At 50.2% G+C, this 18,480-nt stretch overlaps 7 protein-coding genes across 7 annotated transcripts; 4 read left to right on the forward strand and 3 right to left on the reverse strand.

The window, feature by feature from the left end:
• Window positions 1-257: 257 nt before the first annotated feature.
• On the reverse strand, window positions 258-2,810 carry PFICI_04625 (uncharacterized protein; the record flags this gene model as incomplete). Its single annotated transcript, XM_007833206.1, has 7 exons — window positions 258-906; window positions 1,016-1,227; window positions 1,293-1,575; window positions 1,644-1,822; window positions 1,924-1,928; window positions 2,008-2,111; window positions 2,272-2,810. 7 exons carry the CDS (start codon window positions 2,808-2,810, stop codon window positions 258-260), a joined length of 1,971 nt encoding a protein of 656 aa, XP_007831397.1.
• Window positions 2,811-3,969: 1,159 nt separating this feature from the next.
• On the reverse strand, window positions 3,970-5,796 carry PFICI_04626 (uncharacterized protein; the record flags this gene model as incomplete). Its single annotated transcript, XM_007833207.1, has 3 exons — window positions 3,970-5,359; window positions 5,413-5,430; window positions 5,621-5,796. The coding sequence occupies 3 exons, from the start codon at window positions 5,794-5,796 to the stop codon at window positions 3,970-3,972; spliced, it is 1,584 nt and encodes a 527-aa protein (XP_007831398.1).
• Window positions 5,797-7,737: 1,941 nt separating this feature from the next.
• Window positions 7,738-8,451, forward strand: PFICI_04627 (uncharacterized protein; the record flags this gene model as incomplete). The annotated part of the gene is made up of 1 exon (XM_007833208.1): window positions 7,738-8,451. The coding sequence occupies one exon, from the start codon at window positions 7,738-7,740 to the stop codon at window positions 8,449-8,451; it is 714 nt and encodes a 237-aa protein (XP_007831399.1).
• A 125-nt stretch (window positions 8,452-8,576) lies between these two features.
• Window positions 8,577-9,665, reverse strand: PFICI_04628 (uncharacterized protein; the record flags this gene model as incomplete). Its single annotated transcript, XM_007833209.1, has 2 exons — window positions 8,577-9,490; window positions 9,590-9,665. The coding sequence occupies 2 exons, from the start codon at window positions 9,663-9,665 to the stop codon at window positions 8,577-8,579; spliced, it is 990 nt and encodes a 329-aa protein (XP_007831400.1).
• An 870-nt stretch (window positions 9,666-10,535) lies between these two features.
• Window positions 10,536-11,364, forward strand: PFICI_04629 (uncharacterized protein; the record flags this gene model as incomplete). Its single annotated transcript, XM_007833210.1, has 2 exons — window positions 10,536-10,967; window positions 11,032-11,364. The coding sequence occupies 2 exons, from the start codon at window positions 10,536-10,538 to the stop codon at window positions 11,362-11,364; spliced, it is 765 nt and encodes a 254-aa protein (XP_007831401.1).
• Window positions 11,365-11,856: 492 nt separating this feature from the next.
• PFICI_04630 (uncharacterized protein) lies at window positions 11,857-13,473 on the forward strand (the record flags this gene model as incomplete). The annotated part of the gene is made up of 1 exon (XM_007833211.1): window positions 11,857-13,473. The coding sequence occupies one exon, from the start codon at window positions 11,857-11,859 to the stop codon at window positions 13,471-13,473; it is 1,617 nt and encodes a 538-aa protein (XP_007831402.1).
• Window positions 13,474-13,999: 526 nt separating this feature from the next.
• Window positions 14,000-17,881, forward strand: PFICI_04631 (uncharacterized protein; the record flags this gene model as incomplete). The annotated part of the gene is made up of 3 exons (XM_007833212.1): window positions 14,000-15,026; window positions 15,085-15,904; window positions 15,967-17,881. The coding sequence occupies 3 exons, from the start codon at window positions 14,000-14,002 to the stop codon at window positions 17,879-17,881; spliced, it is 3,762 nt and encodes a 1,253-aa protein (XP_007831403.1).
• Between the last annotated feature and the right edge of the window lie 599 nt (window positions 17,882-18,480).

The raw sequence follows: 18,480 nt of genomic DNA on the forward strand, positions 1-18,480 counted from the left end.
ATAGTATTTGTATTATCTGTTCTCAGGATATGCAGAATTTTCAGCCAATCTGCCCGACCCGGGCTGGATAAGTATTGTTATCAATCTTAAGGTCAATCTCCCATGATGCCCGTAATGAAAATATAACTCCGCCCTGAATGCAGTGATGACCATATTGAAATCAACTTATGTAAAAACCTCACCTGACATGTGCAGTCTGTTGTCCTTGTTTCTATTATCCATCAACCGGCTCAGTCGGAGCCCTTACTCAGCTTTTCTCACCGCTTCCTCTCACCCAGCTTGGGCAGCCGAACGGGGTAGACCATCAAGCAGCTGAGGGCAGCGAGGGCGACGCAGCAGAGAAACGTCAGGCGAAGAGCATCCTCGTAGCTGCGCACAACCTGCTCGAGCACATCGCCCTCGAGGCGGGCCACCTCCTCGACGCTCTCGCGCACCTTTTCAATCACGGCCGCCTTCCACGCGGCGCCGTGCTCGTCCGTCACGTAGCGGGCCAGAAAGGCCAGCAGCGCGTTTTGCAAAATCAGCGACGAGCACGCCACGCCCAAGACGGCGCCCAGGGCGCGCCAGAGCATGAGCGTGCTCGAGACCACGGCCTGCTCGCGCTGGTCGCTGGCGGCCAGCACGGCCAGAAACGTGCCGGGAAAGTGGAAGCCCTGGCCCGCCGACGCGGGCATGAGGCATAGCAGGTACGCCCACCAGGACCAGCCGCGCTGCATGGAGCTGAGCACCGCGGTGCCGAGCAGCGTCAGCGAGGTGCCCAGGATCAGGGGCCACTTGAGGTGCTTGGTCCAGGTGATGAGCAGGCCCGTCGCCGTGCCAAAGGTGGCGCCCGTGACTTGCGGTACAATGAGCCGCACGCCGGATTCCGTGGCGCTGGTGAGGAGGACGGCTTGGAAGTAGAGCGGTCTGCCGGGGCACACAAAGTCAGTAATCGAGACTATACACCTCGGCACGCACAAAAGCTCGGGTGAAAGTGCATATTGGGATCAAGGCTCTCGTTTTTTTGCAAACTTACACATTAAAGAGGACAGCGTTGGCAATGACGGCGCCGATAAAATTCGAAAAGATTATGTTGGCTCGAGGAGGACTGTGGAGTAGGGTCAATGGCATAATGGGTCGTTCAGCCTTGCGCTCAGCCCAAAGACATGCTGGAAAGCAGACGGCGAACAAGACCAGCGACGCAATGATAAAAGGGTGAGACCAAGGTAGAACATTTCCTCCAAGATTCTGCGCAGCGGGTTGTCAGTATGTGTTATCCGGCGTCGGATCTTGCATCATCTATAAAAGCTCACCAAACCCAAGATCAAGAATGTCGTCGAGGCAGTCAGGAGAAGAGACCCCTTGAAGTCAAAGACCTTCATGGCCTCCATGAAGGTTTCCCGCTTGCCAACCAGGCCAATGTCGTTGGGCACCAAGATGATGACACCCACAAGACACAAGAGAATGGCCGGCACTTGGACACCAAACTCCCATCGCCAGCCGAGCGTGTCCGCCATTAGGCCGCCCAGTGCAGCACCGGCAGCGGAAGCGAGCCCAAATACGACATTGACGTAGCTTTGATATGTTCCTCGTTGTCTAAATCAAGTAGATTAGTTTCTGAGTTTGTATGGGTATATGTACCCTGAGAAAGAACCGGGACTTACTCGATTGGTACCAAGTCACTGATAATGATTGTTCCCAATGCCATGACACCGCCAGCGCCAATGCCACATACTGCCCTCGCAATAATGAAACTGGTCATGCTATTGGCGAGGCCACACCACGCAGTTGCTCCTGCGAAAATGAGTGTTGTGACAACATAAGGAGGCTTCCGGCCGATTGACTGAGCAAACAGTTGTCAGCACTATCAGTCTCAAAAGTGTGTAATAAATTACTCAAGGTAGCACTCCAACAAAGACCTAGATTTGTACTGTACTTGGCAACACTCACTAGTATAAATGATTAGCCATTATATCATTTGCCCAGAAGTTTATAGGAGGAGGTTTGCTTTTATTTCATTTCACTTACCATCACTTAGTCGTCCTAGAAGAGGCTGAAATGCTGTACTTGTAAGCAAAAATGCCGTAGAAAGCCATGAGGCGCTGTTTGAAGAATGAAAGTAGGATGTGATGCTAAGTTCCAGATATTTATTAGCTTGAAATAATATTCAACACTTGATCCCTTTTGTTCTTTGTTATGAACTCGGTGTCCTCGCTTATATCAAACCATATCTCGAAACCGAACAGTTGACCTCGAGCAAGATCAAAGAGGGAAATGGTGCAACACACTTACACGGGGTGCGAAGAAGCCATAATGGTACCATCAAAGATGGACAGGAAACTCCCCAACATGATGGCCATGAAAATGGTGATAAAGTGCCGAAAGTTTGTATTGATCAGGTACTGCTTCTTGTACTTGCCGGCTCCGAGAAGAGGTGCGCTCTCGCCACCCTCCTCGACGTCGTAGCCGGGTGTCTCTGGCAGCAAGTCGTCATCGCCAACGTCGTCGTCGTCTCTCCCTCCGACGAGAGACGGTTTCTGCTGCCGGTGAGCAATCATGACGCCCTCGGGCGCTTCGGGGGCCAAGCCGACGGCGCTCGAGATGGACGCCGTACGCGCCAGGAGGAGCTCCGACTCGCGTTCGTCGAGCTCATCCTCGTCGTCGTCTGATCCCGTCTCGTGGCCGCCGTCGTAGCGGTGGCGGGGTTCCGATTGTTGCTGCTGCCGGGAACCGACAGCTGCAAGGAGTGCCGTTTGATCATTGGCAGCGGCAGCGGCGACGATGGTGTCTTGCGCTGCGGCGGCAGCATCTGTGCCGGGCTCTCCACTCATGTTGAAGTTATAGAGGTGCAGAAACTATAAACCAAGACGGCTCTCTGGAATGAACTTCCTCTTCTTGTTCCTCTGACAGAATAAAGAGTTCACTTTTTCCACAGTCAAGCAGTAGAATCTTCTTATCTTGATCAAGTAGAAATCAGATCATCAAGATGCAAGTAAGCTGTAACCATGGGCGACGAGTTTGACTAGGTAACTCAGTCGTCGGGGCAATCCGTTTTTGAAATGCCTAGGTAGATATACTATTGCCTCTTTTCCCCCTCGCAGGCGAATAAGTCTGACGCTAAGATCTCACTGAGACCACCAAGTTGTTGAGCACATGCAACTACCTTGTGGAACAATCTATAAACCTAGATATCCGCAGTGGTTGTGGTAAATCCTTAAGAGACACAAACTTGTGATGTGACGTGAGTCTTGCTCAGTGGTGGTATAAGAAAGAGTTGCGCGTGCGGGGCCGAGACTTTGTATTGGGGCTTCGTCTGCCTAGGGAAAGGGAGGGAAAAAAAAGAAAGGCGCCGGTGCCGTCCGACTCCGCACCGAGTACCGGCAGAGAAATACACAACCAATAAAAGGAAAGAAATACAGTCACGCAGCTCCGAAAGTATGAGACTTGCCAATTTGGAGAGAGGAACCAACTTTGGCGGGAATTTTCCAATGCAAGATTTTTTTAACATTTGTCAAGACGGGCAAAGATCCGACGAGAAACGGGTTATAATGCTTGTTATAGAGCCCATGCGTATGCAATCTTATCAGTCTCGTGATATGGCGCAATGCCGGGCTCGCACACAATCAAGACGCTCTATAACAGGGAACCCCGTCTGTAATTAGGACAATCATGTTTTGATCATCTAATGAGAACTTGAGTGAGACAAATCTAGTGTATAAGTGTCCCAAATGCTTTCCTATGTTCTGCGAGCACAATTGCTTACAGAATTGATACTCCATAACTCGACGCAAATGCTTATCATGACTTTGTTGATTATACACTCGCTTCAATGCTTGACCCCCCATGTAAATGCATGCGAACACAACCGCCCTGAACTAGAATACTGAATGAAATGAGACATACCAAATTGCCGGAACTTGGAGCCCTTTTGCGAACAATTACGCGTCAGATCAGCAAAAAGTGTCCGATCGATTGTACAAGCCACCGACCTCAATGTCCACGAACGACTGGTTTCGCCTGGGAAGATCCGGCCAAAACACCCGCACCCTTGATGCCGCCATCGTGGCAAGGGCTGAGCAGCACCCGAACGGGCGCTTCTTTGCCGAATTCAGCTTCAATCGTTTGGTCAAGGAAGTCTTGGCAATCGGTCAAGTAGTCCTGGAAGTGCTCTATGCAACCCCCTGTATAACCTACAATGAGCTCGGTGGCGTGGACATGACCATTGGGCTGTGTTGGCTGATTCGTTCGATCCTGAAGGGGCTCCAAGGGTAGGTCGCCCGCGCAAGCAAGAAGACCAATTGTGGCGGCAGCAATGATGCCAGCGGCTCTAAGCTCAATGATTTTTGCAATCTTGTATACTGCCAATGCAAGGTCATCAGTCCATTGGAACCGGGCATCGGAGACGGGGAATTCGGCTTGAAGCTTGCCCAGTAGCTCCGGTGCATGGGGAGGTCTGAAATGACTGAGAAATGTTGTTGACATGCTGAATCGCTTCAGAAGCTTGGTAGGAAGACTTTCGATATCATGGCCGAGCTCCCGTTGGAGGTAGTCGACCAAAACTAGCCGGCCAAGTTCGCCGAGATATCGACCAGCCGTCATGTATTCAAGAGGCTGGAAACCAGGTTTGTCACCCTCTGCATCAAGCTTCTTGTCCCACTCGCTGACAAGTCCGTACTTGTGCAATGCCGGAGCAGTGCCATTGATCGACAATTCGGTATTGACGGCGATCTTGATATGCTCATCGTGGTCTTCTTGAGCGTTGACTCCGACCTTGAGCGGCAGCTTGCCGTGGTGTAACATATCCTTTCGGAGGGCTATGGTGGCATTGCAACCGGTACCGCAGATCAAGCCCATTGATGCCTTGCGTGATGCACTCTCGTGTGATTGGTAGACGAACGATACCAGAGTGGCCACCGAGTCGTTTGCAATGGCCACAACTTCTATTGATGGAAGGCTCGAGCCTTGTGTGGCAGCCGCGTACCCCTTGAGAAGATGCGACCCGAGGTCGAGGTTTGAAGTGATGGCAAAGCCCTTGCCCATTGACATGAGGGTAGCCTGTGACAAGGTGCTTTGCACCATGGGAAAGCTAAACGTCACTCCCAATGGCAGGTTTGAATCTGCCGGAATGTCGTAATGGTTGCATCCATCTTGCACTACTTCTGCAATACAGGAACCTATCCATGCAAATAGAGCATCTTCGGCCTCATTCTTGAAATGCTCGAGAATGGGCCATGATTTCTCCAGAACTCTTCGCAGCCTTGGCGACTCCGAGTGCCCGTTTTGGCGCCCATGGGCCGCTCCATTGACGCCAAAAGGGGTGGCGGTATCACTGTCGTCACCTAGAAGCTCCACGAAGCCGACCCTGAGGTTTGTCCCGCCGCTACAATTCAATCAGTGCTTAGAACTTCAATGTCTCCGAATAGTCAAGCCTACATATCAATAGCAAGATATCTGTCGAGAAAAGTTAGCACTGGAACCATATCAAGTATTATAAATAAACGGCCTAGTCAGTTGCAGGAATCGTAACCAGACTCGAGAGCGAACCGCAGATCATGATACAAAGGCAGGCAGACAAAGAAAGAGGGCCAAAGTATTATATTTACAAACGTTGACGGAGGGAGGAAAAGGAAAAAAGACTCACCTGCCCTTTTCGCTTCCGGCAGTAGGACGAAGAATGCTCTCAGTTATAGGTGTCGGGAGAAACTGATCTTGTGACTCAGCTGCCAGGTACCGGAAAGTTTGATGGAACTCGCGCGAGAGCTGGTGTGCTGTGGCTACATCGAGGTGGAGCGGCCGCAGGAACTCCTCGATGGCCATTCTGAATCTTGATTACGACGACGACGACGATGATAAATGGAGGTTTGGTTGTGGGAAGAATGTGACAAGGGAGATGTCAATGTCGGCAATTGTTGGATGCAAACCCAGAAAGAAATAAAATAAAGTGAAACACTACTAGGTAGACGGGTGCCTATATCAGGGCGGAACGGTCATTGATGCTGGGCAGCCCGGATCGGGGCCCCGGGGGAAACGGTGCACGTGGAGATTGCTGCTACTGTAGGTACGAGATGATGCAAGTAAACAAGCAGCCAGAAATCTTTGGGTCCAACGCCCACGCCCACTGTTATTCCCAGCGTGTGTACCGTCTGCGTCGTGGTTGGGTGGGCTGGGCTGGGCTGTTTTTAGCCAGACAAGCGCCCTTTCGGAATGGCGCGTGGCTGCTAAATTGCTTAGGTAGGAAATGCTGCCGACGCGTTCTTTTGCTGAATAGATAGACGGTTTTGGCCCTTTATATAAATATACGAGTAGCTTTCACGGATGGGTAAAAGGAAAAGAGGGTCAAAGGCCAAGTGCCGCCACTCCAGGTAGCATTCGCAAATAATCCTGGGCGCTGGTACCTTGATATGAGGTGGTTTTTAGGAGGTCTTGGTCTGGTGCGGACCGGTCCCGTCGTCGTATGGATTCGGGTTCAAGAAAAAAAAAAGACGACGAAACGTTGCAGTGAAGATTCCCATCAAATCAATAACACGGTCGTCTCGAACAGGGCCGCTTGCAACTTCCCCAGTATTTGATCTACGCCAGACCAACGAGGGCCCAGAGCTTGATTGAGAGTGAATACTTATTTCTTCCCTCTTCCCTCTCCTCGGAGCTCGCTATTGATTGATGATAGGACGGAGTGTGTCATATCATGGCTCAATATCTTCTTTAGGACTTTCTGGTATTTTCCGTGAATAAATGGTTCCGTTAATCATCCGAAGGTGTCGCGAGCAATCAAAAGTCGTGCCAGGCACTGACTGGGCCGCTACAAGTTATCAAGCACACGGGCGGCCACCTAGGTCCCGTGAATCACAGCTTCTGGAGAAGTCGGACGTCTTTCGTCATGATCGAAAACCGCATCATGCCAATTTCAGCAGCACTCGAGATTCAAGCCGGATAGGGGATCGCTGCATTTACGATTGAGCCGCAACCACCACTCTTGTCCAAGCTGTTGTTCTGAGCCGAGACCCAAATGCGTGTGTACATCTTCGATACATACCTCTTTGATAATTCGCCGCAAAAGGCAAGGGTCGGTGGGTGTGGGTAGGGACGGAGACAGCCAGATCTAGCTCTTGGTCGATAGCGCACTCGATAGCGCCTTTTGTCGTTGAAATTACCTGAGGCGCCGAGGGTGCTACATACAAAACCATCATCCACGTTCCATTCTCTGGACCCTGAGGGAAATGGTATTAGTCACGGCTGCTGGCATGGCGGTAGGTAGGGATCTATCCATATCAAGGGTTCATTCATGGCACTCGAAAAACGTAAGATCTACACGAATCCTGTGGTGATCATGTAACCATGTAACTTGGACACATGCTTTTTCTTTTTTTATTTCTCTGAATAAGAAAAATCAATCATCATGCTCTATACAATAACGTAGCAGCAGGTGTGGGTGAAGCATTTTGGAGTTTGCCAGTCTCATGTTTTACTGACTGAGACTGGGCCCAGGTGACTTTTAAATGCTAAACTTTCCTCATAGGGAGAGGGGACCTAGGTAGTACCACCCAAGGTTAGGTGACACTCATTAGCTCCGACATGTGTTCGCGTCGCTGAATCCGTTGCGTGATCACACTCCCCCGCCTCATCATCACCATCAAAATTCCATCATGCGCCTTTGATTATACCATCTTGTCCTATTCCTGGACTTGTCTATTCTCTTTCAATACTGGAACATCCTGCCACCTTTAAAACGAGGCCTGCGCACGAAGCATATTTGATACCATGGGCCTTCCATTAATGGACGAGAAACGTCCATTTCCGAGTCGGACCCGATCCTTTCGACGCAACCGGCCTCTCCTCAACACCATCATCATCGCCGTACTCCTATTCTTAGTATATACATTTCGCCCATTTACCGGCTATGGCAGCGTCACAGTGTCATTCCGCACCGGCCAGACCAGCAGCTTCCACGAGACCGATGACTCGGAGTCGGCGACCACGTCTACCGTCAAGGGCCTTGTCCCCCTGGAAGCGCACATCATGAGCAAATGCCCAGACGCCAGGGACTGTCTACGAGATATGGTCCTGCCCACGATGATGCGAGTCAACTCCAAGGTCAACTTTACACTGTCCTTTATCGGAAAGCCCACCGATTCCAACGACGGCATTGCGTGCAAGCACGGACCCAACGAGTGCATGGGCAACATTATCGAGTTATGCGCCGCGCACCACTACCCAGATCCCAAGATCTATCTTGGATTCGTCATGTGCCTGACGAGAGATTACAAATTGATCCCACAGCGTGAGCTCATCGAGGACTGCGCGCTGGAGCACGCCGTTGATTTCGAGTTGTTGAACGATTGTGCCACCAAAGACGATGGCGCTTTTGGCATCTCGTTGCTGAGGGACAGTGTGAAGAGATCAAGCGATGTAAGGCTACCTTATTTCAACCAGTTGCTTTGTGGTCTAGCTTCAAGTCTATGGAACATTTGCTAACTTTTGTGCTATCTAGGCCGGGGTAATCAAGAGTTGCACCGTACGATTGGACGAACAAATATACTGCATCAGAGACGATGGAGAGTGGAAAGACTGTCCAAACGGCGCTGGCGTTAATGATCTTGTCATTGCTGTAGAGAAGCTTTACGGGCGCTCTTGAGTGGTGCGAATATATCCGTCCACAGATCCGACTCCTCACCAACAGTGTAGCTCAGCGATACCGTGTCCATGCCTGTCTCGTCATCTCCTTCCATCTTCTCCAGCTGTTCAATGACGCTGTCCACACCGACAGCCTTGCCCACCGACTGTGTCGAGGTGGCTTCTAGCATGACGTGAACCACGTGGATGTGTAGGTGGTAATACGTGGGGTGATAGTGAAAGAAGAGCTTCAACTGGTCCTCTTCAATCTGCGGGTATTTTTCCACCGTGGCGTCAACGAGCTTGGCCTTCATGTGCTTTAACCAGGGAATGTGCTTCTTCTTGAGGTCTCTCAGACTCCATAGGTCTCGCCTCTCGACGATTCCCAGCAAATGTAACGCTTCGATGGTCTTGCGATCCCAGTGCAGGTTGGGCAACATGAGGAAACCTTCGTCACCGTCACGGCCCAGCGGCGTGCGGTATATCACGTCTTCCACCTCTTTGCGGCCTTCGATAATGTTGTAAACCCAATTTAAATGTCCTGCCTCCCGGCTAGCCTGCATGAAAGGTCGTACATTGTCTCGATATATCTCTGGTGTTTCGACTACGAAGCGGAATCCTTGTTTGGAATGCTTCTTGATGTGCTTGTCCGTGCATGGGCAAATGAGCGAGAGTTTCAAGTCGGCAAATCGGTCCTTGTCCTTGTCTGCAGCGAGAGGTCCTCCACTTCCAAGAAACCAAAAGTATATGTCATTGTTTCCCAGGTTGATCAGACTGCGGAGGTTTGTCGGCAGGACAGACAGGTACTCGGGCGCGTCTGGGAAGGGTGCCCGTTCGAGGATGAGAATCGCTGGCTTGGACTCGACGTGGCCGTACAGGTTGATGCGGCAGCCTCCCTCATCTGTCTCTTACATCAGCCTACTCATGCTTCTGACTGATGTGCGGACGACTCGGCCGCTGGGGCGACGGGGGCCAGGCGCTTCGTTGGGACCCTTGTTACCTTGATTGAGCACGCGTTCGAATTCGAATTTGGGTATCAACGCCTCGGCGTTGCGCTTGGCCTCTTCTGTTGTCATTGCGACGAATCACCGGTTTGCTTCTAGTTGAATTTGAATCAACACAATTCGACAGGAAACTGCACCTGTGGCTTGAGAAACGTATCTGGGTCAAAGCTAGTGTATCACAAGGTTCAACAGTTCAGCTTTGCGGCCGCTGGTTCAAAAGAATGGTTCCAAGGAAAGTTGCTGTACTCGGTGCATGTTACTAGTCGAGACCTGCATTACACAGTAGACATTTTTACCCCGCCAAATGGGACCCCTTGGATCGCAGGGGACACACTGCAGCCCCCCACTTCGCAACTCTCTAGGTCACACCTATTAGTCCATGTCCACTCCATCTTGTAAGTCAAGTGTTTACCTCATGTCGTGTGCGAGTATCCTTGTTTTTGTATACCACCTCAAATCAAGAACATTCTGCGCCGAGGCAACTGAACAGGATTGTTATCATGGGCTGGCTGCCAGAAATGACTGGGGTTATCGTACAAAAACAGCATCATTCATTCGATACCACATAGCTCACATACAACATGAATACCCATATGCTACTACGGATCCTTGAACCAAAAGCCCACACTCTGCGTCTTGCATGCTTTGGTACTAAACTACTATGTACAACTGTCAGCATGAGACAAGTGGGCTCAAGCTAAGGTTAGATGATGTTCATCCGATATTGGCTTTGAATATTTCCGCACTCTTAAAAGTATCGCATGGCTAATAATAGTTCTTTGCAAGGCCGATGATTCGAGCTAGAGTTCTCTTATAAAGGCCCGGCCCCCTCTCTCTTCAGTCCAAACCTCAGAAATGCAATCTTCACTATCATAGACTTGCTTGTTTATATTGAAGTCGGAATACTTTGACAATTGTAATTTCGAAATTCGCTTTGCAACCATGGCCACAGAGAGACCAGTAATAGTCCTCATTCACGGTGCTTGGCATCCACCTCACTACTATCGAAAGACAATCGATCTGCTACGCAAGCAAGGCTATGTAGTACTGGCACCTCCATTACCTACCACGGGACTGGATGACTCCGTCGCAGGAAAGACGTACGTCGACGATGTCAAGCGGGTTCACGAGGCCCTGCTGCCACACCTCGACGCTGGCCGACAGGCAGTGATTCTCTGCCACTCCCAGGGCGGGATAGCTGGCAGCGCATGTGTCGAGGGCCAGACGGTCGAGGACCGCAAGACCAGGGGACTTGATGGCGGTATCAAGGCCGTCGTCTACCTTGCGGCCTTTGCGCTTTCTAATCATGGAGCAAGTTTGATGGGGGATATCGGCGGCAAATGTGCGCCGTTCTTTTCGCCAGACCCAGAAGATGTATGAGCGCTTCCCTTCTTCCTATGACGGACCGCATAGAGTGCAAACTGACAAACTTCAATAGCCTCCTTTTCATAAACTCAATGAGAAGGCTGCCAATACGTTTTACAATTGCTTGCAGCCCGAGGAGGCGCGTCAGAGTTTGGTGGACGGACTCGTCTACCAAAGCAAGGCGAGCCAACACGCGGGAGCGCATTTCGTCGCGACTGACGTGACGGTTCCAAAGACTTATATCGTTTGCAGCGAGGATCAAGCGATACCCCGGGAGGCGCAGATCCACATGGCCCAAGCGACAGGTTGCGAGATTGTCGAGATCACAAGTGACCATAGTCCGTTCTTGCAAGATGACAAGAACCAAGAGATTGTCGATGTCGTCTTTCGAGTTGCTTCCAAGTGAACGACACTTACCTGGAGATCAAATCAAAGAACCATAACATGATCGAGTTGTATTCGGCTCCAAAGCAATGTGATATAGTGCATATTTGAAAGTCTATGAGATTGTCATTTCAATAATGACAATCGAAGTAGTGACTTTTAGGTTATCTTATGCCATCATGACTGGTCACCATCGCAAAACATACTATTTCACATTTCCATCTCGGGAGATTGCCAAGCAACTACAATCCTTCCATTCGTATGTATACTAACGCTCTCAGCAGAACTCTTCAAGATGATGTCTCCGGCTACTTGTCGGTCCTAGGGGTGGGGATTGGCCGTTCTCGGATTGAGCTGTCCCGGCTAAATTGCCTTGCATGAGCCTAAACCTCTTCCCCTCTGCAGCCAAATAGTATAAATCGATCCTAAGCATAGTCGTTAATCTGACTGACTATAGTACTGCCACTCTAAAAAATATACCAACCCATTTACAAAAACAATACGAAACAGCACCATGCCTTCCATATTAAACCCGATCCTACCTGGTTTCAACCCAGATCCCTCCATTCTACGTGTAGGTGATGACTATTACATAGCAACGTCCACCTTTGAATGGTATCCCGGCGTGCAGATCCACCACTCCAAGGATCTGGCCAACTGGGACCTCGTCATCCGGCCGCTGAGCCGAAAGAGCCAGCTGGACATGCGCGGAAACCCCGACAGCTGCGGCGTCTGGGCGCCGTGTCTCACGCACGACGGCGACAAGTTCTGGCTCGTCTATACCGACGTCAAGCGCAAGGACGGGTCCTTCAAGGACACGCACAACTACATTGTCCATGCGCCCTCCATTGCGGGCCCGTGGTCCGATCCCATTTATATCAACTCGTCCGGCTTTGACCCTTCCTTGTTCCACGACGAGGACGGGCGCAAGTGGTTTGTCAATATGCTCTGGGACCACCGCCGGCGGCCGAGAGCTTTTGCCGGCATCGTGTTGCAAGAATTTGACCCGGTCCAGGAGAAGCTCGTGGGCCCCAATAAGAACATTTATCCCGGCACCGACCTGGGCCTCGTCGAAGGGCCCCATTTGTATAAACGCAACGGCTGGTATTATCTCCTGACGGCCGAGGGCGGCACGGGCTACGACCACGCGTGCACGCTGGCGCGGTCCCGGGATATTTGGGGCCCTTACGAGACGCATCCCCAGGAGCACATCTTGACATCAAAGGATCAGCCGTGGGCTGCTATACAGCGAGCCGGCCATGGAGATGTCGTTGAGACGCCCGAGGGCAAGACGTACCTGGTGCATCTGAGCGGCCGGCCCATTACCCAGGCCCGGCGCTGCGTGCTCGGTCGTGAGACGGCGATTCAGGAGGCGTACTGGGGCGACGATGAGTGGCTCTACGTCAAGAATGGACCGGTGCCGTCGTTGCGGGTTGAAGTGCCGGGCCAGCGGGACGAGGCGGCGTATTGGGCGTCACGACACTACACATTTGCGGACGGGCTGCCAAAGGACTTTCAGTGGCTGCGGACTCCGGAACCCGAACGTATCTTTCAGACTCGGGCGGACGGGAAGCTGGTGCTGATTGGGCGCGAGTCCATCGGGTCTTGGTTCGAGCAAGCGCTGGTAGCCCGGCGGCAGACGCATTTCTCGTACGATGCCGAGACAGTTATTGACTTTGCGCCTGAAGACGAGCGCCAGTTTGCTGGACTCACCGCGTACTACTGCCGCTACAACTTTTTCTATCTTACGGTAACGGCCGACTCGGACGGTCGGCGCGAGCTGCTCATCCAGTCCTCCGAGGCGTCTTGGCCAGACGGTAACCTCAAGACGCCGTTTGCTGAGCCCGTGTCTCTTCCCGACAAAGGAAAGGTGAAACTGACCTTACAGATTCGAGGAAAAGATCTACAGTTCTTCTACGCCCTAGATGGCGAGGAGTTGAAAGAGGTTGGGCCCGTCTTTGATGCGTCCATCATATCCGACGAGTGCGGTGGGCATCAAGCCCATGGCAGCTTCACGGGCGCATTTGTCGGGGTGGCTTGTTCGGATCTCAACGGAACAGCGGCCAAGGCTGTGTTTGATCATTTTACCTATACACCCGTCCAGCATAAGAGTGACCGGTATGAGATATGAAGATCAAGATGATGGAAAGAAAGTGTCAATCGTGTGATGTAATTATTCCTTGTCGTGAGTATCAGAAAGTGAATTCATACATACCTACCTACGAGGTAGCATATATAGTAGTGGAATAAATACTGAAAAGCCTGTTCATGTTAGTGGCCTAGTTCATCTGTTTCACTTCATTCAAATTCTAGCCCGATTTTATGTACTAGGTAATCATCCTTTTTTTTGATACTCTGGGAGCTACGGTTCTATCCTAGAATAGCGACTCATACAGCCAGATGTTGAACCCCGCTCAGGCAATAATCCTGGAAAATACGCCCTGCTCAGTAGTCTGCACCTCTTCAGCCAATCGCTGCTATGGCGGTTGCATCATCTAAGCGCCCTTGTGTTGGCCATAAGGCTGCGCAAGATTTCGTGCCAACTCAGTTCTTTCCATTCCATAATCTTATAAATTTTGACTTGTGGCATCGAGCTTGTGGCCAGTCGAAGCGTAGCCAATGCAACTTCCTAGTCCGTGGCGAGAGAGCAACCAACCATGGCGACACAGGTGCGCGGGCACAAAGCATATACGGTCGGCTGGGTATGTGCGTTACCGAAAGAGCAGACAGCCGCAACAGCGATGCTTGATGAGCGGCACCCGAATCTCCCAAAACCACCCAATGATCCCAACACGTATACCCTCGGTTCGATCGGTGATCATAATATCGTCATTGCGTGCTTACCGAAAGGGAAAGTCGGCACTGTTTCTGCTGCAAGCGTCGCAGCCCACATGATACATGCTTTTCCTGGTATCAGGTTCGGATTGATGGTCGGTATCGGCGGAGGAGTTCCCCGTCATGTGAGACTGGGCGATGTAGTCGTCAGTGTGCCTACCGATCAGCACCCTGGAGTTGTGCAATGGGATATGGGTAAAGCTGAACAAGGCGGATCTTTTCGACGAACCGGCGCTCTGAACAACCCACCCACCTTGCTCTTGACTGCTCTTGCGAGGCTGGAGACGGACCACGAACTGCACGGAACCAAGATACCTCAATATATGGAAGAGCTGAAAGAACGATATCCGAGAATGGCAGCCCAGTATCTCAAACTCGACGACCTGCAGGACATTCTGTTCAAGGCAGGCTATGACCATGTCGATCAACAGCATCAAGACAGCGTGGAGGATGAAGAGATATGGGAAGAGTCAGAGAGCGAGGCTGGAGACGATTGCCGACATTGTGACAAGGCTCAAGTCGTGAGACGGAAGCCACGGGATATGCGTGTGCACTACGGACTTATCGCCTCGGGAAATCAGGTCATCAAAGATGCGCAAGCCAGAGATCAGCTTTCCGTTGATCTTGGCCGAAAAGTTCTCTGCATCGAGATGGAAGCCGCTGGACTTATGGATGGATTTCCCTGCATAGTGATCCGAGGAATATGCGACTATGCAGACTCGCACAAGAACAAGGCCTGGCAAAAGCATGCTGCTGCAGTGGCAGCTGCATTCGCAAAGGAATTGCTAGGCTATGTGGTTGCCGATGAAGTCTGTGGCGCGGAACCAGCCAATGCCTTACTTGGAATCAGTCAGTAATTTAATCTTACTCTATTAACAAAGCTTGGATTCGAGTCTAATGGAAACAGTTTCCCAAGATGTGGCCACCATCAGGGAGCATACTACAAGGAAGACGCAGTTACTGAACAACAAAGAAGACATGGAGATAATCGACTGGATTTCAACTATTAATTATGGTGCTCAACAGACAGACACGCTCAAGCGGTGGCATCCGAAGACAAACCAATGGTTTCTTTGCTCTGCAGAATACCAGCGTTGGCTCCAGACCCATGGGAGAACATTATACTGCCCTGGGATACCCGGGGCGGGAAAAACCATCTTGGCTTCTGCGATCATTAATGATATAGGTCATCGTTTCTCGACAGATTCTAATGTTGCTTTGGCTCACGTATACTTTAGTTTTTCACGACATGCCGAGCAAACTGTAGAACTGGTGCTTGCCAGCCTTTTGACGCAACTTTTACGCGGCCAATCATTCCTCCCAGACCATGTTCGTAGCATTTCAGAGACTCACCAGAAGAAAGGCACACACCTTACGCATAGCGAATTGCTCACTTCTTTGAGCCGCGTTATTCCGGAATACGATCGTGTATTCATTGTATTGGACGCTCTAGACGAATGCACAAGCCAGAACCGAGTGAAGTTCCTCTCAGATATGCATGATCTTCAAATCAAAATGAACATAAACATCCTTGCCACGTCACGACCACACGAGGAGATTGTGTATCTATTGATGGATGAAAACACGACAATCATGCCTATTGTTCCATGCTCTGAGGACATGAGCATCATGCTTCAGAGTGTGATAAGGACATTCGACAAAGAAATATATGACGACGAATTCCGCGAACATGTTGTGTCAAAGATCATCAAGGTTGCAGATGGGATGTAGGTATTCCTAATGTTGAATTCTCGTCCACTTAACAGATCTTGCTGACAGTGGTTTCAAGGTTTCTCCTCGCGAACTTGCATTCTAATTCATTGGCTGCGTTGCCGACCAAGGGAGATATCCTCGACGCTTTGGACAAGCTTGACAAGGGATCAGATCCTCTGGACGCCGTGTATGAGCTTTCAATGCAGAGAATCGAAGGTCAAGGCAGCGGTTTGGCCCAACTCGCAAAGAAAATTATTCTATGGATCGTCCATGCCAGGAGGATTATGTCCAGTGCAGAAATAACGCATGCACTGGCCATTCGGCCAAACACCAAGGCAATCGATACCAACTACTGTCCTAGCATTCGAACGATCAAGTCTATCTGTGCCGGGCTAGTCACAATCGATGAGGAAAGCGATGCAGTTCGCTTGGTCCACTATACGGCACAGGAGTATTTCGAAAAGACAAGTGGGAAATGGTTTGTCGATGCCCACGATCACATCACCCAAATCTGTGCTACGTATCTCTCCTTCGACGCTTTTGAAGGCTACTGCCACTCATTTGAAGGCTTTAAGGAGCGCTGTATCGAGTTCCCTTTCTATCACTATGCATCCAAGGAATGGGGACACCATGCCCAGCTTGCAAAATCTGAGGAACATGTGGTAGATTTTCTGAGGAAGCAGCGTCATGTCCAAGCATCAATACAAGCACTGGAGACTAGCGAATTGCGGCTTCGTCACTGGAAACACGATCAGGATTCTTTAGGGACTATGAATGGGCTCCATTTGGCATCACGATTCGGATTGGTTATCGCTATCAAGGCGTTATTGGCCGATTACGATGCTAATGTAGGAGATGCCTACGGTCAGACACCGCTATCATGGGCAGCCTCAAACGGACATGGAGCAGTTGTTGAATTTCTCCTTGGTACGAAGGAGGCTGGTATTGATTTACCAGACTACTTGGGCCAAACACCGCTCTTGAAAGCTGCCTCAAATGGTCACGCAAATGTGGTCAGATTGCTCTTAAGCACGGGGAAAGTCGACCCCGATAAGCCAGATTACCGCGGACGGACAGCCCTCTCGTGGGCCGCCTGGGCTGGGAGTGAAGCTGTAGTCAATCTGCTTCTATCTGATGAGAAAGTTGATCTGAACTTTCCCGATTGTCACGGTTGTACACCTCTAATGTGGGCAGTCGTTTCTAGAGATAGGACTACAGAGAAGAGACTTCTGTTCGCGGACAAAGCTCAGACCGCTCGACTGGATCACAATGGAAGGGCTCTACTATCATGGGCAGCGGAATATGGAGATGATTATGTGGTCGAAGTGCTTCTTGACATTAATGCCATTGACGTCAACCTTCAAGACAATCATGGCCGTACACCATTATCTTGGGCAGCCTCGAATGGGCACGATTCTGTTGTGATAATGCTTCTATCCACGGGTAAAGTCGATATTAATATACCAGATGAGAATGGCCGGACACCATTGTCGTTAGCAGCCGGATATGGTTATGAGGTTGTCATCGAAGTGCTTCTTGGCACGGAAGCAATAGATGTCGATCTACCGGATGATAATGGCCAGACACCACTATATTGGGCATCTTTGAGTGGCAATGATCATATAGCATTGATGCTACTGTTCACAGGGAAAGTTGATGTCAATTTGACAGATCAGAATGGCCGGACACCATTGTCGTTAGCAGCTGAATATGGATATGAGGCTGTGATTGAGGTGCTTCTTGGCACGGAAGCAATATACGTCGATCTACCAGATAATAGGGGCCGAACCCCATTATCCTGGGCAGCCTCGAATGGGCATATCTATGTTATGAGAATGCTACTTCTCACAGGGAAAGCCGATACCACTTTTCCTGATAAAAGTGGGCGCACACCACTTTCATGGGCTATTGAAAAAGGGTTTGGACTTGCTGTCAATGTGTTACTTGACACTAGCGAAAGCTTTGATGTGCTATCAGAATTTTTAGACTAGAGAATACTCATTGTTCAACATCAATGTATGAAAGACACCACGAGCGCACGTCATCTGTGCTTAACAAGGATACCAGAGCATTCAAGTACACACAGGCTTGTCCGTTTCATCAGACTTAGTTGATTCGGTTTGAAGACATCTTTTTGCCGCTTATTGACCATTTGCCCTATTCATGTCTCCAGAATGAGAGAAGCTAGTATGGAATTGCAAGATGATGGAAATTCTAGGAGTACAGCGTAAATCTTATGAATCTCGAGTCTAGGCTAGGCATCGACGACTGCAAAACAAGGGCAAATGAACCTTTTTTCCCCCTTCTGATTTAGCCTGTATATTCTGAAGATGACTGTATATACAATTTGCTATCTTGAATAGTCCAGTGATTAGTCTTGTGTCATTTTACTATCTTCTCAATCACCTCATTTCAACCGACTCAAGCGATAATATACTGGGAGCAGTACACACAAATGTATGGAGTCATGCCGATATAATTCAGCTTTTTATTCGCCTCTCTCTCTCTCTCTGTAAGAGAGCTAATATAAGTACATGAAAGAGCATGATAAAGCGCCTCTAGCAGCTCTGAAGCAGAACATGATACAGGA

This window comes from Pestalotiopsis fici (assembly GCF_000516985.1).
Source record: "Pestalotiopsis fici W106-1 unplaced genomic scaffold PFICI_Scf_3, whole genome shotgun sequence".
Lineage (NCBI taxonomy): Eukaryota > Fungi > Ascomycota > Sordariomycetes > Amphisphaeriales > Sporocadaceae > Pestalotiopsis > Pestalotiopsis fici.